The sequence below is a fragment of the Orcinus orca genome, chromosome 2 (genome assembly GCF_937001465.1).
Source record: "Orcinus orca chromosome 2, mOrcOrc1.1, whole genome shotgun sequence".
NCBI classification, from domain to species: Eukaryota; Metazoa; Chordata; class Mammalia; order Artiodactyla; family Delphinidae; genus Orcinus; species Orcinus orca.
This window is the reverse complement of record NC_064560.1, coordinates 155,738,296-155,763,069: the sequence shown is the minus strand read 5'-3', so window position 1 is coordinate 155,763,069 and position 24,774 is coordinate 155,738,296. Positions and strand designations below refer to the sequence as shown.

The following is a 24,774-nucleotide window of genomic DNA, read 5'->3' as shown; positions in this document are numbered from 1 at the left end:
CCATTTCTACTTATAACCATCCCTGCCAACTACCTACATTTCACTGTTAAACTGTTTGCCTAGTGTTCATGATTTTAAAGCTTCCTTGTATTGCCTTTGGGCATTTGGCTGAAATACACTGCCTCCAATTTACAAGTAAATGTAGAACAAATCCAGAGACCTTGTACTCGTAACTGGCAATAAAAATGCTAATGACTTAGTGGCAGTGTTTATAAGAAAATGTTAATTTTTAGGGTAAAATTTCATTAGAAATTGTTTTGGGAAATATATTAGTTAATGTTTACAAGTGTTTTTAAAGGAAGGCAAATGATTGCCTCTAAAAAAAAAAATCTCATGGAAAGCATCTCCATTGAATCCCTCTGTTTTAAAAATACTTCACTTGGTATCTTTATTTTCATTTGTTAAATACAAGGCCATCCTTTAATGTTGTCTCCAGCTTGAAATAGTTTGAGACCCAGTGGATAATTCTGACCAGGAAGTATCATTGGACAGTGGGCAGAGCAGTTAGAGGGAAAAAATATTATAGGACCTTGACGATGGGGACGGGTTGGAACACTGACAATAAATAGTAGGAGAGTGACAAAGAGGCTTTCCAAGGGATGTTCATATTTCTTGATCTATGTAATTTGATATTTACTGTATATAGAAATCCAATAACTTTTGAAAAACCCCACTTACACCAATAATTCTTCTACTTTAGATTAAAAGTACCTAGGAGGCTAGGTATTTCCCATATTTCTTTCCTTAATGTTTAGAACAGGAATATGCCTGGAGCAGACATCCAATAAATACAAATTACTAATAATAATGATTGAGCTACTTTATTAGCATAGAATAATTCCAGGGGCTTCCCTCCTGGTTTGTCTGATCCTAAGCCTTTAAATACGTGTTTATATGTCAGAAAATCAGCATTAGAAACTCTCTGGGGCAAATCATAAAATATTAATTTGATACATGTTTTAAAACTCACATTTGGTGTTATGAAATAATCCCTCTAGTGAGAAAAAAAAAGTCCATTTAAAAAATCTTAAACAGTCAAAGCAGATGTCACTGGTTAAGAGTCCAGTTGATCAATAACGTTTCACAATCTCTATCAGCATCAGGAGAAAGGCACTTAGCATGTCACTCTTAAAACGATCAGCACCAAATTTCCAGTTGCGTTTCCACAAAACGCAAATGGGTTTTTAATGAGACCCCTAATTTTTCTTCGCTCGCAAACCAATTTCTGCAGGGTCAAAGTCCTGGCCACCACAGATACCGTCCTCCTAGATATAGGGACTCACTTAAGGACCACTTGGTGTAACATTCCTCCTGACAGCGGCTGGAGGCAGGTGCGTTGGACATGTTTTTAACTAACGAACGCAATCGTTTCAATTCATATTATTCTCTTGCCCTAAAAGTATGAGTTGGTTTCCATACCTACATTTTAACCCAGTCTCTTCCCCGGCGAGGCCACCTGTTTGCTCATCTTTCACAGGGCGAGGCGACGAGAACACTTCTGATGCAGCGTACTCTTTGCCCTAAGAGGAGAGGGCTGACGGGGCACCCAGACCTTGCCTCTCCTCGCCGAGGTTCCAGCTCCGAACACCTGCCCCCTTTAGGATTCAGTTCATCCGGCAATAGCCAGAGGGGTCCAACCCAATCCTACCGCCTGGCGCGGAAGGGACTCGGACAAGGTCCGCGGGAGGGACTCGGACAAGGTCCGCGCCACGGACTCGGACAAGGTCCGCGCCACGGACTCGGACAAGGTCCGCACCACGGACTCGGACAAGGTCCGCGCCACAGGGGCCGGCCTCCAGAGCACCCGGCGGAGGGCAGGGCGAAGGGGCGGAGTGAGCGCCATGACGCCAGGAGCCTCGGCCAATGGAAACGCCCTGCGGCGCCGGCCGAGCCGCCAGCCCATAAAAAGGAGGCGCTCCGGCACTCCTCAGTCTCTTCTGTTCCGGGCTCGGAGCTTAGCCCTGGCACGAGGCCTACGTTATTCAGGTGATTGCGGTCACAGTCCATTGCCCGCCGGCGAAGTTCAGTTGCAGCCCCTGACGCGTCCGAAGGTCCCTCCGGGGCGGCAGCGGCAGGTCTATGGAGAAGGGCCCGGGGCGGGTGCAGGCGAAGCCGCGGGACGCCCGGTGCAGCAATGGGTTCCCCGAGGGGGAGCCGCCGCGGCCCAGGCCCAGTACGCCCACCGAGAAGCAGCCGCGGCCGGAGAGCAAGAGCGTCCAGCCGGCGGACGGCTGGAAGGGTGAGCGGCCCCGGAGCGAGGAGGATAACGAGCTGAACCTCCCCAACCTGGCGGCCGCCTACTCGTCCATCCTGCGCTCGCTGGGCGAGGACCCCCAGCGGCAGGGGCTGCTCAAGACGCCCTGGAGGGCGGCCACGGCCATGCAGTTCTTCACCAAGGGCTACCAGGAGACCATCTCAGGTCAGTGCGCCCGCCGGCCGGCGTGCCGGTCACTGGGGAGGTGGCTGCAGGAAGCGCGCGCCGGCTCCAGTTAGTTCCCGGAGTTGCTCACTCTTGGCGGAGGAAGCCGAGTGCTGTCACTTTTCCGAACCCCGCCCTCGGCCGTGGCCCAGCCGTCCGGCCAAGGAGAGGGCCCTGCGTGGGACGCATTTCGGCCGCGGTGGGAGTCAGCGGCGTCTCCACCCGGGGACTAGTTGAAGCGGCCCTCGCGGGGTCCTCCCCGCTCGCTGCACGCGGCCCTCTCCTCCAGCCTCGGGTTGGCGGGACCGCAGTCACAGAGCCTCCCCACGTCCCTTACCCCCGCCCCCGGGTGGGAGCCTGGAGCCCTTGTCGCCTGAACGCCCAGGGCCGGATGCCCGAGGAACGTGCACCTGGGCTCGTGGAAGTGACGGCTTCCTAGGTCATCTCTGCTCTGGAGGTCTCATTTTTGGTAGGTCTGGGGTGAAGCCTTGGCTTTGTGTGTCTGAAGCCGGGGGTGATTCTTTGCTGCAAACTCGGGGACCCTCACTCTTGCTGACTTGCCAGGGTACCCGGGTGTTCCGAAGGTCGTAATTCTCTTTTGTTCACATCCAGTTCACTCCAGCTCAGGACTTGGCCAGAATTTGGCATAGTTCTGGGCATGGGCTTTCCTGGAGTTTGAAGTGTGAGGTTTTCGGGGGGTTAGTTTGCTGCTTAAAGCGTTCTCCGCCTTTTCTCCCCCACTCCCCAAACCAGGAAAGCGACTTCGTGGGAGTCTGGGAGGTTCGCTGGGCTGTGGGACCCGGAGTCTCTCTATCACGCACTTCCCACCCACGCATCCCAAAGGAGCCGGGTTGGCCCAGTGCTTTCGGCGCCTGAGGAGGGTCAGGCTTTTGCCCAGGAGGCCGGGAAGTAGGGGGCGCGGGGTGGCGGTGGAAAATGATTGAGAACTTCGCTGCCTAATTGCTGGGTGAGCGATGTTGGTCACTAATTAAAAAAAAAAAAAGTTAAAAAAGATCTGACTTGCACAGCTCGGACGAAGGGCGTTGTTTTCCAGTCCACATCTTCTGTACCTCTTGGTGACATTTATTCCTTTGGCCTAAGAAGCCTTCTGCCTTCACCTTTTCTCAAAGAATAACAGTGCTGCTTTGCAAGGTAACCTCCCTGCTCATATTATTTCCCCAATCAAGTTTCTGGAGACTTCCTGAATAGATTCTGGGAGAAACAGTTATTTTTGCCCAGTCTCCCCCACCCCAAAGGAAGGGTGAGAAATCAGTGTGAGAGGGGTGAGGCACATAAAGGAAATGACACTACATCTTAAAGCCAAGAAATGGATATCTAGTTCTTTGTCCAAGTTTACTTTTTAAACCTTTGTTGGTAAAAGTTTGGAGCCTCAAATACAGAATTTCAAAATGCGAAGACTGAAGAATACACATTCTTCATTTGGTGAATATTCTACCATTTGGTGATATTCCACGAATGTAATGAAGAAACATCTTCTTAGGGCCTTGCTCAGTCTGCCTCTTGTGGACACTGAAAGTGTCCACCGCACTTGGTCAGGCTTTGGGAATCGCCCTAATAGAATTCACAGGAGAGAGGGATTTCTGACCTCGAGAGTAGGGGAGGTCCTCCTGACTTTTGAGACCGAAAGTGTCTCAAAAGGTTTACTTAAGAAATGATTAGCAGAAGTTTGTCTCATGAGCCGTAGGACTAATGACCGCAAAGAACACTTCATTCTACCTTAGAAGACAGTTCTAGTCAAGTGTTAATTTATTATTTAAAAAGTCCATGGACCTAGGAACAGAAATCAGATTAGGGGGACTCTAATCATCTCCCTACCCAAGAGGACCTGGGGGAGAGGGTGGAATGGGGAGTGACTGCTCAATGGGTTCCAGGTTTCCTCTTGGGATGATGAAAACGTTCTAGGACTAGAGAGTGGTGATGGCTGCACACATTGTGAATGTGCTAAACGCCACTGAATTGCACGTTTTAAAATGGTTAAGATGATGCGTGTTACATGTATTTTACGACAGTGAAAATGTCACAGACCATTTAAGAATTATTAATAGCCATTAATTGAATACTTTTTATGCTCTAAGTGCTTTTTGTGGATGGTCTTTGGTTAAGCCTCATTTTTGAGGTAAACACTGTTCTTTCACCCCATGATAAGGAACCTGAGGCAGAGAGGTTGACAGCTTCAGGTGGTAGAGCTGGTGTTGGAATCTAGGCAGCCTGAATGCAGAACTCTTACCTGCTTCCTTATGTTGCTACTTGGTGAGATACGTCAGTGTATCTTCTCTACTAAGCATTTCACACTGAGTTTGGACCTAATACTTGGGTCACCAGCATTAAAATAAGGTGGAGTAGAATGGAGAAAATCAGTCCATCATATGTAGTAAGGGTAAATGTTTTGAGAAGCTTACAAGTAGGTTTTATAGGTATGATTTTTTCTGGTATGTACTGGCTCCGGTTGTAGAATGTAGTATTTCTTGTATTTGTTGTGGTCAAAAGTTTGAAAGCCTCTGTCTAGAGGATCACACTTAAGGACTTAATATTGATTTCTTAGAGGTACATAAATAGAAGACAGACAGGAGAGGGTGACAAGGATGATGCTGAACTTAAAGGAATGAACCTGAAATGGTGGTGGTCCAGGCCTTGGACCAACCTGGGTGGGAGAAGGAAGGATACTTTAAATCTATAGAAAATACAGAAGTAAGTAATAGAGAAAACACTCCTACCCAATCCCTAATTTTTATTTCTTTAGAGAGTATAAGTCAATGACCACTATAGATTATTTTGGATAGAAGCAAACTTCTTTGAAACTGTCACTTTTCTATGCTTGTAGATAAGATAGTTAACATCTTTTATATCTCTGTATATTAATTACTTGTTACTAGTGTTGACTTAAGTTTTTTAAAACATAAAATAAATAAAATAAGTTGGTACTTTACATTCCCCAAATTATTTTTTTTAGCTCCTCTTGAGTGAATTGATGCTAATTTCTGATGTTTGGGGAATTTGTCAGTTCTCCCTGCACTGCAGTGTATTTTCATGACCCTTGCGTGGTACAACTTTCTTTACTTTCCAGTATGTACCTCATTATGGGTGCATCTGTGGTCACCTGTAATGGGGCTCTGTCAAGGTTGTGCAAGTCTCCTGGTTATTGTTCACCACTGGGCTGTAGCTTGTAGTGGAGGGAGGGCTGGAAGAAGACACGATCACCTCTCCCAGGAATGGCTGTCCTTTGAATAGCATCACAGGGTAATCCTTGGACCAGCTCATCTTTATCTGTTGCTATCCCATTTCAATTTAACCATATCCTAGTTCTCTTACGTATTCAGAGAACCTTTGATGAGATCTTCTTTTCTATATATTTCCTGTATTTCCACTATTTTTTAAATTCAGAATCCTAATTAAATTGGAGGGTCTGCTGTTGCCTGAGGTCTTTGATCTTCATGTTCTTGTGTCTGACCCTTCTCTTTCCCTGTCCTCTCCTGGGTATAAATAGGAACAACCTCTTAGATAGTATTATCTATCAAAGGTTAAGTGAATGTAACTTGTCTCATCAGTTGTCCTTTTTATAAGTTTATGGGAGTACACAAGAGTCTTGAGTCTTCTGTCACATTTCTAGTTGAAGTAGGTTTTAGCTTGTCTTATCCAGGATGCCAAGGCAGTTTTCATAAATCAAGTTGACAGTGTCCCAAATTTGGGAAGCCTGTGAGCCTGTATATAATGCAGGAAGAGGAGATGGTATCACAGGTGATGGACTTCTTATAAATTTATTTATTTTATTTTTTAAATTTATTTTTCGCTGTGTTGGGTCTTCGTTGCCGTGTGCGGGCTTTAGTTGCGGCGAGCTACTCTTCATTGCAGTGCGCAGGCTTCATTGCGGTGGCTTCTCTTGTTGCGGAGCACGGGCTCTACGCACGCGGGCTTCGGTAGTTGTGTCACACGGGCTCAGTAGTTGTGGCACACGGGCTTAGTTGCTCTGCGGCATGTGGGATCTTCCTAAACCAGGGATCGAACCCATGTCCCCTGCATTGGCAGGCGGATTCTTAACCACTGCGCCACATGGGAAGTCCCAGTGATGGACTTCATGACTGTTTCCCCACCCTGCCTCAACCATGTTCACTACAAGATGACAACTATTCTGTAAAGCTAAAGCGAGGTAATTAGGTAGTTTATTTACACAAAAATGAGTCTTAGCCACTTCATACTGAAATGTGCCAGCACTCACAAAAGGTTTTTCTTTTTGAATCATGGACGTCTGTGATTTACCAAATCAGACTGCCATGATGAACTAAGAATTGTAACAACTTCTAAGATGTGATAATACTTATTTATCATAGCCTCCCATATTGTGGGCAAAAGGTAAGTTTATGTCCCATGTTTTAAAGTAGGTTGTAGAAAAGTTAATCTCATTATTGAGAGGTGCTATTTTAGAGGTGTATAGTTCATTTAAATCTTGATTCACTAATAAGCTTCATTTTCATTTTGTTAATGAATACTTCTTACATAGGACTTAGTTCTGTGTATTGCCAGAAAAGGTACTATGAATAAAGAAGAAAAAATAACAAGACCATTGAAGTTTATGACCGGAACTTGGGAGTAGTCAAAGTTGATTAAAGCTGTTAAGAGTCATTGAGAATGGAGGAGAAAATCTAGTCTTACTAGTTTCTTTTAAAAATGTATTATCAGGGGCTTCCCTGGTGGCGCAGTGGTTGAGAGTCCGCCTGCCGATGCAGGGGACACGGGTTTGTGCCCCGGTCTGGGAGGATCCCGCATGCCGCGGAGCGGCTGGGCCCGTGAGCTATGGCCGCTGAGCCTGCGCGTCCGGAGCCTGTGCTCCGCAACGGGAGAGGCCACAACAGTGAGAGGCCCGCGTACCGCAACAACAACAAAAAGAAAGTACCACAGACTGGACTGTTTAAACAACAGAAATCTATTGTCTCACAGTTCTGGAGACTAGAAGTCTGAAATCAAGGTATTGGTGGAACCATACTCCCTCTGAAAATCACAGGGAATGGGGAGGGGAGTGCGGTCCTTCCTTGCCTCTTCCCAGCTTCAGGTGGTAGCTGTCAATCCTTGGTGTTCCTTAGCTTGCAGCTGCATTACTCCCATCTCTGCTTCTGTCCGTGTCCAAATTTCCCTCTTTTAAGGACATCAGTCACATAGGAGTGAATCCACTTTACACCTGTATGCCTTATCTTAATTTAGCTAATTACGTTACTCTATTTCCAAGGTCACTTTCCAAGGTACTGAGCTTTAGGACTTCAACTTAACCTTCAACACAGTTTAACCTATACCAATGTTAAATGCTATTATTCATAAGACTGACTGGGAACTTTATAATTTCATTTAATTTATTCACTGAGTGCCAACCACTGCGCTGAATGCTGGGAAACAGGCTCAGCAAAACCAGATATGGTTCCTTCCCTCATGGAACAGACAGTCTATTAGACTAAAACAGATATTCATCAGAATCACATGAATGAGTGTGATTATAGATGGAGAAATCTAGTGATAAAAAGAACACAGCTCAGTGAGAGCATTTACCAAAGGAACTTGATCTATGCTAGGAGATGGGAAGTGTGGATGCTTGAGCTGACATCTGAATAACAACGAACACTCCTGATTACTGTGTGCTGAGCACAGTTGTGAGTTCTTTGCATGTATTGCCTCACTGATCCTCACAATAACCCTACGGGGTAGGTAATATTAGCCGTGTTTTTAGGGATAAGGAAACTGGGGCACAGAGAGAACTTGCACAAGATCATATCTGAAAAGTAGCAGCACTGGGAGAATGATAGAGAATGAGAATCATCATAATCTCTCATAGTCTATTTAATTTTAATCATAATATTTTACTGATTTATTTGAATCAACTCCCCTCCCCTTCCCTTTTTGTATCTTCTCTGCTGTTTTCTTTTCTTTTCTTTTCTTTATTTTTGGCTGCATTGGGTCATCGTTGCTGCATGCAGGTTTTCTCTCGTTGCAGGGAGCGGGGGCTACTCTTCATTGCAGTGCGTGGGCTTCTCATTGCGGCGGCTTCCCTTGTTGTGGAGCACAGGCTCTGGGCACATGGGCTTCGGTAGTTGTGGCACGTGGGCTCAGTAGTTGTGGCTCGTGGGCTCTAGAGAGCAGGCTCAGTAGTTGTGGCGCATATGGGCTTAGTTGCTCCGTGGCATGTGGGATCTTCCCGGACCAGGGCTTGAACCCGTGTCCCCTGCATTGGCAGGCGGATTCTTAACCACTGCGCCAGCAGGGAAGCCCTCTGCTGTTTTCTTTGTCCAGCTCTAGAAACTCTTCTATGCCTGGGCATTCCCCCACTGACTCATTTGCAGTATACCTCTATTTGAGTCCAGTATTTGGTTGAGTCAGGCTGCAGTAATAAAATTTGCCAGGAGAGGGCAACTATCTAATCTTTGATGAATCCTAGGTTATGAATCCTAGATTATATGAACAATTCATAAGTCCAGCTTATGTAATGAATATGTTCCCTATGGTTATACATTCTCTACAGAGTTTAGGGCAATTAGATGGAGGGATAATTTAGATTGGGGTTAATCAAAGATTGTCTGAATCAAGGTAAATTTGTTATACTCAAGATTGAGAGGACATTTACTCACTAGAATTTGGTTCTATTATAGCCTCAGTCACAGTTTTTTAGAAGAAGGACTGTCTGTACTCACCTTTGAATGCCTAGCAAATTGCCCAGCACATGTAGATGACTTGATGAATGTTTGAATTAATTTCTTAAAGACAAGGATACCTTCTTGGGACTTCCCTGGTGGTCCAGTGGTTAAGACTCTGTGCTCCCAATGCAGGGTGCCCGGGTTTGATCCCTGGTCAGGGCACTAGATCCCGCATGCCGCAGCTAAGAGCCTGCATGCTGCAGCTAAAGATCCCGCAGGCCGCAACTAAGATTCCATATGCAGCAACTAAGACCTGGCGCAGGCAAATAAATAAATATTGAAAAGAAAAAAAGACAAGGACCCTTTCTTAACACTTGTCTTTCTTCTACCACAGTGCTCTGTGCATAGGTGCTCAATAAATGCTGGCTTTTTTATACACTAAAGAAAAACGTAGGGGATTAGCTTTATGGAAAAGCCATGGAAGTTATTTCTACTGGATCTCCTGAACACTTCTCTTCTAGGCCAGAGGTCATCCTTTAGACATCTTTGTGTCCTTCATAGAGTCCTGTGCCTGTAGAAACTCACCTGTTTGGCGAGATGGCTTCTTCTATATCCAGTCAACATATTATTCCAAGGTATCAATTGAAGCAACTGGGGTGTTTCCCTGGCACATCAAAATTCTCATGGGGAAGAATCTCTAGAAAATCTGTCAGGACTGCAGTTTTTAAATTATTGTAGAAGTGTTCAAATGTACACAAAATTAGAATAGTATAATGAGTTTCTATGTGCCCATCACCCAACCTTTAACATAAACATAGGTTTGCTTTGTTCCTCTTGTCACACACCTTCCCCCACTGAATTATTTTAAAGCAAATCCTAGATATGTCACTTCATTGATAAATACTTTACTATATCTTGAAAATAGAGACTTAAAAATATTATCATACTTGAAATCAACAGTAATTCCTTAATAGAAAATATCTAACCAATATTTACAGTTCTTTGATTTTTCTCACAGGTATCTCTTTACAAATTGGTTTGTTTGAATAAGGATTCAGACAAGATTCACGTATTATATTTGATAAATGTCTTCAAGTTTTTAAAAAATTTGTTAGTTTGGTATTCTTTTTTATCCCCTAACAATTTGTTGAAGAAACAGGGTCATTTGTCCTATAGAATTTCCCACATTCTGGGTTCTGCTCGTTATTTTTCTCACGATTTAATTTAACACGTTCCTTTAGCTCCTGTGTTGCTTATATACTAGCAGTTAGATTTAGACGCTTGCCTTCCTGCTTCTCCCCACTCCCACCCCCACCAAATAACTCTTAAATGTAGTCAAGAATACTTCATAGGTGGTGACATGTGCTTCCATCAGTAAGCAGTTAAATATCTAGTTGTCTTTTTGTGATGTTATAATCGATTAGCTTTAAGTGTTATCAGCCGAAGTTGTCCATTACAGAGCTTTTCACCAGCATTTCACTTGACTTTAGAAGCCATTGGTGATTGCCTAGATCCAGTATTTTTTAGAAGTTGAAAAATAATGATGTTTGGTTCTTTAATTCCTTCTGAATTTATTAACTGGAGTTCTTCTATAAAGAAGATATATGGGAACTCTTTAGGCCATCTTTGCAACTATTCAGTAAGTTTAAAAGTATTTTAAATAAAGCTTAAAGATATATAAGGTTGTTAATTTCTCTAATATAATTCTTTAATTCTGCACTGGAGATTGACCTAATTATGCCTCAATCTAGAAGCCATAAAAGAAAATAATTGTTACTTTATATAAAAACTAAGAACTTTTACAGGTCAAATACCAACAGAAATGACAAACTGGGAAGAAATATTTACAATTCATATTGTAGACAACAGGATAATCATACTAATATAAAAGAGATGCTAGAAATTAATGTGAGAGAAAGGCCAAAAACACAATTGAAAAATTGGCAAGACATGTAAGCAGACAATTCACAGGAAAGGAAATACAAATGACTTTTAAATACATGGAAAGATGCTTGACCTCACCTTCAATAAGAGAAATGCACACAGACCACCCAAAGATATACTTTTTCCTTGTTTGATTGGCCAAAGTCTAGAAACTTGATACTGCATTACATTATGGAAGTTATAGGGAAACAAATTTTACTGTTGAGAGTGTAAGCTATCTTTATGGAGGATAATTTGGCAACATCTATTAAATTCAAATACACATATCCTATTTGAAAATCCTGCCTCTGGGAATTGCATACATGAAATGACATATGCTCAAGGTTAGTCACTGCAGCCATGAAAAGAACCATCCTATATGTCTAGTCCCTTAGAATGGCTAAATGATGCAGAGGAGTTATGTTGGGGGGGACAATAAAATGTTTATATTGACATTAAGAATTGGAGGATACACAAGTGGTTATATGTTAATCAGGGATATGAACTGGGCAGATGGCAGACCAGAGTAGAAGCAAGACTTTTCACTATATTTTCAGTTTGTTATTTTTGAAGTATGTACATGTATTTTCAGATAGATAAATTAAAAACATGTGACAAAGTTGTTTCAAATCTAGGAGCAAAGGAAATACAACTTTTTAAGGGCTAGCTAATAAGAAAAATCTGGTTACTGAAAACCTTTACCCTGGAATTAGAGAAAAATAGTTAGATGTATATATTTGCAAGCCTGATCTTCATTGTGATCCATATAGTGTAAAGAAAGAGACTGAGTTTGAATGTGACCTTGTCCCTTAACTATCTGTATAATTCCTGGCATGTCTCCAAACTTAATTTTCATCTTTCTCTTTTTATAAAGAATGGTAATACCTGCTTTGCCTGGGCTCTTACAAGAATTAAGAAGGTATGCGAAAAGCACCTGATGCTTAATATATTCCTTCTTTTGTGATGAGGAAGAACTATGGGGTTGGATTAATTGGAAAGTGTTCTAAGAATGTGGGATACTCTGGAGCCCTGAGCCACCATGGAAAAAATCCAGTTACTCTGAGGCTGCCATGCTGTGAGGAAGCTCTGCCACATGGCCAGGCCACAACTGGGTGTTCCGGCTGATGGCTTTAGCTGGGGTCCCACCCAACAGCTAGCACCAAACACTAGACATGTGAGTAAAGACTCCTCCAGGTGATTCCAGTCCCCAGCCAACTAGTCATCCCCACTGAGCCCCAGACATTGTGGACCAGAGGCCAGTCATCTCTCCTGTGCCTTGTCTGAATTCCTGACCCACGGAATCCCAGGACATAATAAAATAGTTGTACACCACTAAATTCTGGGATGTTTTGTTATGCACCAAAAGCAACTGGACCAGATTTTGAGATGAAGGTGGTTAGAATTTGCATTTGTGCAGAGGAAAAGGGAGTGACTTAAACAGGCCAAGAGATAGCATGGTGGTTTAAGGCTAGAAATTCAAATTTGTGAATTATTGGTATAAATCTGAGAGTTAAGCTTGGAGAGTGCCTGAGCTCCTCAAAGGAGTGAGAAGAGGAGATGTCAGCATTCCGACACTAAGGAGAGTGAGAGAAGAACCAGCAGAGACTGCCCGAAAGGTAGATGTGAGAGGCAGGAGATCCAGGAGTGTAAGTGTTGGCAGAAAATGGTTTTAAAAGGAATGTGGAACAGAAGGAAAAGGTCCCGAGACATAGTAGACTTGAGTCAGATTGCCTGGCTTCAAATCCTGTTACTGACCAGCTGTGCCTTAATTGCTTCATCTGTAAAATGGGGCAGTTAATAGTAATCATCCATCTTATAGGGTTATTGTGAGGATTAAGTGAGTTAGTACATATAAAGTGCTGAGAGAAATGCCCAGCATGTATGAAGTGCTATAGACATTTTGTCTGTGTTAGCAGTGAGTACTGAGATTTTATTTGAAGGTGTTGTTAGTAGTTTCAATAGCTTAATGTGCTCAGAAGCCAGACTGTAGGACTTTAGGGAGTAATATAACAAATTACAGAAAATAAGAAATTTTTTGAGGGTATTTTTTCCTGACTGGTAGGATCATGTGAGCTTCCCCTTGGTGTGTATCAAGGCAGCAATGTGCTGGTTGCTGGTGAATGAAAGTGGTAGGTGTTGAAGAGAAGAGTATGGGCACCCAAACCCTGGGAAGTGGGCCAGGTTGTGTGCGTGTGATCTCATATGATTCTCCTGTCAACTTGGAGGCTGTACTCATTATAAAGAGTTGGAAACTGAGAGGCCTCTGGTCAAGTCACTTGCCAGAGGGCACAGAGCAAAACCCAGGTGTGTGTGATGACCGTGATCATGTTCCAGTAGACACCGTGCCCCTTCAGGTTTTAAGTGCCTATGTTACATTTTCATATGAAGATCCATTTAAGATGTGAGCAGTGTAATCCATAGGCATTCTGTTTTTCTGCTTGAATTCTAGCAAACAGAAAGCCAAGTAGTTTTAGTTTGAGGCATTTCTTAACATCCTGACTTTAAGATAGTTCATGAAATTTTTAATCAGGGGAATTTGTGAATAATTGCAAAAAAATTTAGCTGAATTACATTCAGTTCAAAGGTGGATTAATAACTAACAAACTTTTCCCCACTTAATCTTTTTTTGTTGTTGTTGCGGTACGCAGGCCTCTCACTGCTGTGGCCTCTCCCGCTGCAGAGCACAGGCTCCGGATGCGCAGGCTCAGCGGCCATGGCTCACGGGCCCAGCCGCTCTGCGGCATGTGGGATCTTCCCGGACCGGGGCACAAACCCGTGTCCCCTGCATCAGCAGGCAGACTCTCAACCACTGCGCCACCAGGGAAGCCCTCCCCACTTAATCTTTTGAGGGAGATATTTGAAAACCAAAATTTTATACATTTTGTCTAAAGCACATTTAATTATATTTTGATCATTTATACTTTACAAATGTGAGTCTGTTTTAATGGTTTTACTATTTGGAAACTTCAGTTCTGTTTTAAATCTTTGTTTTTAGGGTTTGTACTTTTTCTTAAATGCAGTTATAAATTCTTAATCTTTCCTTTTATTTAAAGTAATTTTTTCTGTAACTACAATGGTATGTAAGTTTGAGATACAATTTATTTTATCTTCTCTTTGAATAATTAGGCAAAATAATACAACATAATTATGTTGTATCTCTACCAACTTACCCAGTTGTGTTTCCTACAGCATGTTTCCAACTGTGTTGAAGTGCATACAGTTGAATGTTATATATTCTTTTTTTTATTTGTTTGCTTTAAAGCATGCACGACATAAAGTTTACCATTTTTAAGTATATAGTTCAGTGGCATTAAGTACATTCGCATTGCTGTGCGACCATCACCACAGTCTATTTCCAGAACGTTTTCGTTATCCCAAACTGAAACCATATTCATCAACCAATAACTCCCTGGTCCCCTTTTCTCTCAGCCCTTGGTAACCTCTGTTTTACTTTCTGCATTTGAGTATTCTAGGGACCTCATATGAGTGGAATCATATCATTTTGTCCTTTGTGTCTGGCTTATTTCACTTAGCATAATGTCTTCAAGGTTCGTCCGTGTTAAGAGCATCGTTTTAAAGTTAGAAAAGAACCGTTTGGTCCTTGTTTGAGCCAGTAACTCATCTGTAGAATGTTGTATGTTCTTAAATTTGTAAGTATTTTATTTTCTTATTTTAAGAAATCTTTAGAATTGAAGATATATTAGCTGTGTGCATATTTATTTATCAAACATCAGGCCTGTGAATGACCCTGAGCTAACTGTTAAAAGGGAAGCAAAACTGGTTGGCATTGGCTTGGCCCTCAGGGAGCCTCTGGTCTGTGCTAGCCGGGACCAGCACTAAGTTCCTGCAGAGAGGAGCAAGTGGGGTCCTGTGTGGTCAGAAGGAAGGTGGGTTCTTATGGTAGAGAGACTTGAAACCACAGATGACTATGGAGGAGGTAGATTTTGAGCTGAACCTAGAAGGAAATTCATTTTGAATTTTTTTTTTAAACAAATAGTCCGTGATAGTTAAGAGAAGATTACTCTCTTAGGTGTTCTGGAATAAAAGGAATACACTAATATTCATAGTTTTGTGTACCACAGAGTTAAAATTAAATGACGCTTTCAAAGCAGGTTTATTTTAAACTTTTTAAAGATCAGCATGGGAAGGCATTAGGGCTGGCTTCTTTCTCTGATGTTTCTAAAGTCCATTTTGACCAGTCAGCCCTTCTAATGAACAACTTTACCTGAACACATGTTGCTTGTCCAGGCTTTATAATCTGGTCGTTCATTTCCTCTTGCAATTCTTCCTTCTCATTAATCCCCTTGGTTACTCGTGCCGCAGGTCCTGACTCTTATACTTCCTGAATATCTCTAGACTCTCTTACCTTCTCTTGCTCTGACTCTTAGTCATCTCTCACTTCTTTACTGGCTGTCTTGCCTCCTAGCTTGTCCTGCTCCCATCCATCAGTGCCAGAGTGATTTTACAGACATCGAGTAGATAGATCTCTTCCTTCCAGAAACACTTGACTGATTTCCTCCTGTCTTTCCTCACCACGGCTGTAATGTTTCGTTGTGTTCCAGCCTCTTGCCTGCATTTTTAAATTCTCTTCCATCACCACCTCCTCACGAGGGCAAGTGAGCATTTTAGTTTAGTGCATAGCTTAGTGCATAGGCTGTTTTGAAAATCCACTCTGTCTCCTTCTCACACTGGAGCTGGAGACTGAGGCAGAAGTCCTACATGAGGCTTGTTCTGCAATATTTGGCCCTTATGCCTGCTCTCTTCCTCTAATTGTTCCTCTTTTTTTTGTTTTTTTTTGGTTTCGGCTGCTAACCATGAGAATCCTCCCCCCTGCCACCTCCACCAGTCAACACCTTTTGCCTCTCTAGAGTTCTGTGAACAGACATCCAGGTTTAGGTGAGGAAATTGGCAGTTGCTGAGTTCTGGGTTGACATTTTTTGAGATCTGGTTGGTCCAGATGCTGTTTCAGTGAAGTTCATGGCTACTGATGTGAGGCATGATCATACATGTATTAGTTTTTATTCTAAATAGGAATCAGAGCCCAGTTCAACAGAGGCCATTGACAAATGTCCCAAACAAGGAATTTGTCACTAAAATAGCTTAAAAGACAATTACACCGATGGTATAGTTTATGCACTCGCAGTAAGATGTTCATGAGCAGTGATGAAGGTACTGGGTGCTGGAGTTCAACTGAGAGGCTGCAAACTCGGCGAGGACTCTGCAGAACTCCAGGCCGCTTTAAGGTAGAGCTGCTGTAGATCACACCTCTCTAGCTGACCACTCCTTCAAGATATAAGTGCTTCTGTTAATGCACAGGCAACTGTGGAGGAGTGCCACTCTGGTTGCCCATCAAAAACAATTTGCCTTTCAGCCATAAGGGTAAGGTGCAGTTAGCTGACAGCCTCCAGCGCCTTCAGGATTTGCCTCAGTGGAGGCCAAGCTTAGCCCATGCTGTTTTTTTTCTCTCATTTTAATATCTAACTCTTTCTATACCCCTCCAACACAATAAACTGAGCCTTTTCAAGGGTGGCCCTTTACAAGTGAAGTAGTTTATAAGAGGGCGACAAGTCTTTTAGCTACATATTTAGCATGTTAGAAATGTTCACTGATATAATATTGATGCTAAGGGTCCGTTGGGTGTTTCTCAAACCATTTTAGTGTTAACAAAGACTCATCCTGGTATAATGGGAAGAACAACTACTCTGGATTAGTCACAGCATCTGCACTAACGAGTTTATGACCCTGCACAAGTCACTTTCAAGACTATTGTGGATCTGGTCTGCGGGGAAAGGCAGTTAGACTAGAGTTGGATTGTCTTGCCAAGGTCTCTGTAGTATGGGCACGCTTGTTGGCATTCTCTCTTTGCTCACTCTGTTGACTTCCAGCAGCTGACAGGTGAGGTCCTAGCAAGGACCTTAGGCTTCTTTTGTTGCTAGAGGTGCTGTTTTCCTTTGAAACATTCAAGCCACACAGATGGTTTCTACGGTAACAGGTCTCTCTTATTTTTCTTGTGACGCAGATTTTTTAAAAGGTTCTTCATCGATATGCTCTTTAGGGTTGGTGATCTTCTAACCTATAGCCCCTTTGCTTGGACAAAACATTTATTTAAAGACTTTCCCCTCAGGAGTATTGTAGACACTTCTCCAAGAAGAGTAAGTAGTTGCTAGTCATACTAGCACTTGAGGTGTCAGTCTATTAATAAAGCTTTTTATCAATTAGAAGAGGCATTGTTGGACTCGTTGGTTAAACGGTAATGCCAATAAAACTGATATTCTGTTAGAATCATGACATTTTATTTTACTTTTTATTATGTAAAATTTCCAAACACAAAAGTAGACAAAATTGTATGAGGGACAGCTGTATACTTACTACCTAGATTCAAAATTCACATTTTATCATATTGGTATGGTCTGTTCTTGTACTGAGAGCAAATCAGAGATGTGTATTTAGAGGTGAAATGTCACCCTTGAAGGTGTTTTTCTTCTTAACCGTTTATACTATCCTATACTAACTAGTAATTCCTTCTTATCATTTAGTACCTGATCTACATTCAGATTTCCCCAGTTGTCCCAAATGTCTTTCACTCATGATTTGTTCAAACTAGGACCCACTCAGTATCCATATGTTTGCATTTGATTGTTAGGTTTAAATCTAGAAAAGTTCCTACTACCCTCCTCCCCCTGATTTATCAGAGATTGTCAGCTATCCTGTAAGATACTCCACCTTTGAGATTTGTGTGATTCTTTTCTTCTTGTTTTCATTTAATTTGTTTCTCTATCCCTCATATTCCTGGAAACTGGAAGTTAGGTCTAAAGACTTGATTAAATTCAGGGAAAACCTTTTTATTAGGAATGCTGTTTTCTTCATGCAATATCACAATCAGGAGAGACACAATATTTGGATCTTGAAGATTGTAAGACTCTAGTTGGTTTGAAATGCTATCTTTTACTGGCTTCCTAGGATAAACTTCCATAGAGAAGTTCCTTTTTTTAAAAAAAAGCCTTTTTATTAGTTTGAAGATTTAATGTGATTCTCCTTTTCCCCTGAAACTGTTCCAGTTTGATTTCGGAAAGTAAAGGTCAAAGTAGCATTAAATTACTGAATTTTCCTGCATATAAACCAAATAAATAGTTGGCTAAACAGTATTTTGTGACTGAGGTGCACCAGCTCTGGGCTCTAGCAGATGGTTGTGATCAGGCCACTCTTCCTAGCTGCTCTCCTGGGCTGGCGGTTAGCTTGACCCTCTCTTCTCCTTCAGCCGCCGTATACATAACTATTGATATTTTATTTTTCTTCTAAAGAATCGGATTTGCTCTCTTCATTTCCTTTGCTGTTCTAGGCCTTGTCACCTCATGGCTGCAGCAACTCGTGATTTGGCTTTCCAGCCACTGGGCTCACCAGGTTCAGACTTCCGGTGGCTGGTGATCAGGCTCTCACCTGGAAGTCAGAGGACAGGGGTCAAAATCCAGCCCTCAGACCAGCAGTTGGCTCTTCTTCAGCAGGCACTTAGTGTTTCCAGATAGAGCATCAGTTTCCTCATCTGTCAAATGAGGATAATAACTTCTGACCAATGCAGAGTGTGGCAGGACTTGAAAGAGGTTATGAACTAAATGTAAATTTTAACTTGAAAAATGCTCTAAAACAGAAGGGAATTTGGTTTCTGCCCAGTGCATGACCCATTCAGGCAGTGTACCTCTCCTTTTATCGTTTCTCACCTCTGTATTTCATCTCATATAGTACCTCCCTTCTTCACGTCCTCTAGAAAACCCTCTCTTCCTTTCCTCGTATCCATCCTTAAGGCCTGGCTCAAATCTTTATCCAATTTAGCCGTATTTCTTCTCCTGGCCCATAATTTTCCCTTTTTGTAAACTGTTGCTTTTGTAGTTTAGCTATAGTCATTATCCAAATATTTTTACACATAGACTTCTTATTTCCTCAGATCTTAAGGTTCTTGAGGTCACAGTCTGATATATTTGCGTCCAGCTTGGAAATTAGTACAGGATTTCTATGAAAACATGATCATGTTACCTTTGAAACTGGTTTCTAGTGCATTGGCTGTGGGGCCAATTGGTGTCTTAAATGGCTGATATTTTTCCTGGGAGATGGGTACAACTTTCTTGTGTGAGGCCGTCCTTCCTCTATGTTTTGCTGGACCATGTGGCCCTCTCTGCCACCCGCTCTGAAGGTGGCTCCAGCTTCTTCCCTTTGTCTCTCCTGGTCACTCACCCCGCCACCTCCAACCTCAGTCTCTCTTCCAGGCCTCCTGGGCAGAGCTCACAGTGTTCCGTGCAAGTTGTCACCCTGTGACTTGGGGACTGTAGTGAGGGTTTATGGTGAAGAATTATATTGCCCACTGTTTGGCCTTGCTGAACAGCAAGTTAGAGCCAGTAGTGGGTCCATTTTCAACCTTCATCCTCTTTCACCCCTTAAAATCCTACGCTCCCAGCTTGACTGGTTATCGGAATCATTTGGGTTTTTAAAAGACGTAATCCTGGGATCACCCCGACACCCAGTGAATCAGACTTTATCAGGGTGGCTTGGGAAGCTGTGTTTTCCAAGGCTCCCTATGATTGGCTGTATTTGGGAGCCACTGTTCTAAAAGATGATCCCTTGTCCCTTCATCATTTGTCATGAATGATAGAGACTTGCACACCCTGCTGGTACTTATTTGTCGGATAGCATTACAAATGGTTCCATGACATCCGTCAGTGTGAAATCTCACGGCATAAGTGAGAGTAGGATGATAAGGGATGAGCCTGTTAAAGGCTTTGAAGCAAATGGATAGTTTATCAGATTGGTGTGCTCTTTCTCTAGAACTGCTGCACACCAGACCGTGTTACCATCTGTTTTGTAAATTCCATTTTCAGTTAAACAGCTGGATTGTGAAAGGTATACAGAATTATCCAATTAAAAAACTAAATTTGGGCTTCCCTGGTGGCGCAGTGGTTGAGAGTCCGCCTGCCGATGTAGGGGACACGGGTTCGTGCCCCGGTCCGGGAAGATCCCACATGCCGCGGAGCGGCTGGGCCCGTGAGCCATGGCCGCCGAGCCTGCGCGTCCGGAGCCTGTGCTCCGCAGCGGGAGAGGCCACAACAGTGAGAGGCCCACGTACCGCAACAACAACAAAAAAAAAACTAAATTTGACAGGTGTGTATTTTTTTTAATGATTCCTTGAATACACTGTGTTTCTTTCTTTAAACAGACTTTTAAGGATCTTATTTTCCACAAATAAGAAACTTTTACCACAGATTTTCAGAGTAGTTAAACTGTGACCAGAATGAGAGTTCTTTGGCTGAGGTAACTTTGAGAGTTAATAGTGTATATGATGGGGAGCCTTCAGTTTTATCCATGAATAAATCTGAATAGTTTAAAACAGGTGCTTTTCTCTTCCTCAGTACAGAAAGCCACTAGCCGTTGCTGTGCACGTCTCAGAAGCTGACCAGGGGAGCGGGAGGGTAATCCTGTTGTAATTTGGCATTGATCTCCAACACTCGCAGACTTGTGCAAACCAGGAACCTGGGAGTCATGTTGAATTCCTTTTTCAAAACCATCCTCTTACTTGTGAGGACCCTGCCACCCAGGGCACAGTCGGCACAGAGCTTGAAAGAGAACTTGGGTCTCTGGACTCTTTTAACTCATTCCTTCTACTTCACCATTACTATACTTCTTGAACTACTGTGCCTGTGGTTCCCTAAGAGCCAGTTAAGTAATTGTGGGTAGAGAGATTTTATGTGCTTCCATTTTCTCATTTCAGTGTTTTAATGTCTTATAGATAAACTGTAACAAACATTACTGTTGTGATCAAGGAAAAGGTCTTAATTAACTTCATATATGAAACTTGTCTCTCAGGGAGAGATGTTGTGTTCATAAAAACGGCTGCTGAGAGGATGGGAAGAGCATACTGCCGCTGTATTTGCTGAAACATGCATATCAGTACTCTTGAGGGCAGCTAGCACATTTATTTCCATAGCCTTGGCAATGTATTTTTTCCCCAGCTTTATTAAGATATAATTGATATGTAACATTGTATAAATTTAAGATGTGCAATGTATTGGTTTGATACACTTATATGTTGCAATATGATTACCACCCTTTTAAGATCTACTCTCTTAGCAACTTTCAAATATTTAATACTGTATTGTTAATTATAATTAAAAAGCTATGTGTTAAATCCCTAGAATTTATTCATCTTCTAACTTGAAGTTTGTACTCTTTGACTAACCTCTTCCAATTTCCTCCACCCTCCCAGCTTCTTGTAACCATTATACTCTGTTTCTACAGGTTCGGCTTTTTTAGATTCCACATGTGAGATCGTACACTGTTTGTCTTTCTCCGTCTGACTTATTTCACTTAGCGTGATGCCCTCAAGGTCCATTCATGTTGTCTTAGCTATATTTTAGTTGCTTAGATGCAACATGGGAATTTATCTCTGCCAAGGATGGCAGGAAGGAAAATTTCCCAAATAACCAAACTTTGACTTTCTTTGCAATGCACTGGATCTTTCCTGCTGACAAACTTGCAGTTTATGAAGTACGTTCATGGAGCATATCAGAGCTGTGCAGCAGCTCTGCCTACTTGAGCAGATGGTGCAAATGGTTGTCTAAAGTCATCTTAGTTTCTATCATTATGTCAGTCTGTGGAATATTCGGTTTCATGCTTATTTTGGCCAGTTTACAAATGTTAGCTCTGTCTTGTTAAGTGCAAAAAGCCGTGCCTGTTGGGATACTAACAAGAGGTGTATTACCATGATGGAAATGAAAGCAGAGATAGTGATTTTCTTTTCTCTTTTAATTTGTTTTAATGTTGCTCGTACTCATAGGACAAACTTTTCAAACAGGAGGTAGAAAGCAAAAAGTTTCAGTGCCACACTCAGGGCAGAAGCCTTTGTTTTAATTGCAGGGTGTGATTTAGGGAGGTTTCTGAAGGCGTTTGCAGCATTGCGTGAAGCAGGCTGTGTCTTTCCTGTGGAATCCTTCTCTAGCCCCAGTCTTGTGCAAGGGTAACCTCAGTTGCTTGCTTTTCTTTCAGGAAAAAAACAAAACACCAGCATGTGTAAGAACTCCTCAGTTTAAAAAATCTTTTTTTATTAATGAAATATCTCAAATATACAAGAAAAGGTATAAAGAACTAATTTAGCCAACATTCATCCAATTTTAGCAAACCTTAATATTTTGCTATAATTGCTTTAAAAAATACAGATAAAGCTCATAGTTATCTCTTTCTGATCCTGCTAGCCTCCCTGTGCAGAGTTAACCACTATCCTGAATGTGATCTCTTACTCTCATGCCTATGTTTTTACTTTCATTTTATGTGTGTGTCCACAAACAACAGGTAGTATTGTTTCTACTTCATTTAAATGGACATACTCTTGTCAATGAAAAAAATTAATCAATAGTCAATCTAAGTAAGAAATGGAAAATTTTATTTGAGCCAACCTGAGGATTATAACCTGAGGGACAGTCTCTCAGAGAACTTTGAGAACTGTTCTGAAGCGGTAAGCGGGGAGGTCAGTACATATGTGATTTTGACAAGGGATAATCAAGCACACATCTTGGTCGGAGGTTACTGCTACTCACAAGGAAGAGATACCTTAGTTAATGGTTTTAGTGCTTTTCTAAGTAAGATGTATAATTGTTCTTCTGATGCACATTTAAATTCCTAATATTTGTTATTACCAATAATGTTGCAATGAGAATTCTTATGTTCCCTTGGCCACATGAGTTTCTTTGGAGTCTTCTAGTTTAAGGAAGTAAATCACAGGATAAAGACTGAGATATTAATTAGATAAAATGGAAGATCTCTGTTTAGCTCTGGCTCTGTGCATGGTGTGTAGGGTATTGTGTGGAAACTCCAAAGCCTTCAGCTACAACACTTACCTCCAAGGTTGGGAGAAATCAACACAGATAAGTGGTACCAGGAAGTACAATGAAGTAAGTACTCTATGCTGGTTGAGGCAGCTCTAATGTTAGAGGGTTTGGGCCAGTGATTCAGATCTTTCTCCACTAAATAAGGTGGGCTTATCTTTGTTAGCCCCTTGAGTTGATTTAATTCCAGCCAAGAGCAAAGAGGCCTGATGCCTTGTTAGGTCTCACTCTCTGCGTCTTGTTCTCTCTTAATTCGAAAACCAGTAAGCAGACCCCATTCTCTCTTTCCTGTCCCTTAGGCTGGACGCATGTTCAGCATTCCAGGTCTTCTTCCATTGTCTAAATGCTGTCCTCCAGGAAGATGGATCATCTGTGCAATTCTGACTTCCTCAGAGATCTCTAATTTTTGGTGCTGATCACAAAACATCCAGGATAGTGCTAATTACTGTTAACACTCATGCAAAAGAAAGTTCCTTAGATATAATTTTCCTTTTGTGTGGAATTTCCCCTAGGAGTTTCCTTTTACCCCAGCAGAAACAGGTCTGTGTTCCTTAATATATATGATGTATCAGTAGGAGCATTTTCAAGATGTAAAGATTCTATGTAGCAGCACAGAACATGGAATACCTCAAAACAGCGGCTCTCAAAGTGTGGTTCCCAGACCAGGAGCATTAGCATCTTCTGGAAACTTGTTAAAAACGCAAATTCTCAGGCTCACCCAAACCTCCTAAATCGGATGCTCTGGGGGTGGGGTCCAGGGATTTGTGTTTTAACAAGCTCACTGGGGGAGTCAGAACTTCTGCTTTAGAGGGTGCTTAAATACTTTGGGTCATTCGTGGGCCTGCCTTAATGCACTTTCAGGAAGGGACAAAATGCTTGAGGGGTGGCTGCCCAGCAGGGTTGTTTGTTGTCATTGCTTAGTCATTAATGACATGAGAAAGGTATACTTTTATACTTTTTGTGTGTGGTGTTGTTATAGATAGGCCTTCAACTTTTGGAGGTGGCTTTGGTTTCTTTTGTTGGTTATGACCAACAGTGGGAAATAGAATACCATAAATCCTTGTTTCCAGGGTTACCTCCTTGCTGCTGATAACAGACAGGAAATTAAAACAATCCATGATAGTGTTTTGTTCTTGTTAGCCACAGATGGTAGCTTTCAGATAATGTTGGAGCAAAACATAAATAAATATAGCAGGGAGACTTCATTACTGAAGAAAAATGATTAGACTGGGTCAAGTTTATAGTCTGGATCCATTTTAATGAAATAGGACAGAGGCAAAGCATCAATGCTCCATTATCGCACAAAGCATCACAACGTATGGGGTCGCTAGTTGTTTTCTTTTCAGTTTAGTTTTGAGTATGTAAAACATTTACATGATTTCAAAGTCAAAATTATGTAACAAATTTTATTCAAAGATGTCTCATTTTATCATATCCCTTTTTGCCTGTTCTTTTAGTCCTTTATGGGTAATCATTTTTATTTGCTTTTTGATTTATTCTTCTAGTGTTTCCTTTTGAAGATAAGCATATATATGTGTGTATATGTTCGTATCTCCTTTCGACTTTTACACAAAAGATTTCATAATATACCACAGCTTTTAAACTTTTCTTGTTTTTTTTTTTTTATTTTTTGGCCACACTGCGCGGCACACAGGATCTTACTTCTCCAACCAGGGATAGAACCAGTGGCCCTGGCAGTGGAAGTGTGGAGTCTTAACCACTGGACTGCCAGGGAAGTCCCTTATGCCACAGTTTTTTTTTTAAGTTAGCTCTATTAAGGTGTAAGTTATATTCAATAAAATTTACCAACTTTATGTGCACAATTTTAATTTTGACAAACTCATAGCCACCAGTACAACGAAGGTTTAGATGGTTTCCATCAACCAAAAAAAAATGTCTTCATATCTTTTTGCAGCCAATCCTCTGTGGTCTCTGG

General features: G+C 42.0%; 1 protein-coding gene across 2 annotated transcripts in view; it reads left to right on the top strand.

The window, feature by feature from the left end:
* The first annotated feature begins 1,780 nt into the window (after nt 1–1,780).
* GCH1 (GTP cyclohydrolase 1) overlaps nt 1,781–24,774 on the top strand; it is a 54,013-nt gene continuing 31,019 nt past the window's right edge. The window contains exon 1 of one of the 2 annotated variants that reach the window (XM_033404742.2): nt 1,781–2,419. In XM_033404742.2, the coding sequence (XP_033260633.1) occupies nt 2,080–2,419 (340 nt within the window). In that variant the 5' untranslated portion in view covers nt 1,781–2,079. The remainder of the gene's footprint in view (nt 2,420–24,774) is intronic. The other variant, XM_004279332.3, reaches the window with a different exon arrangement.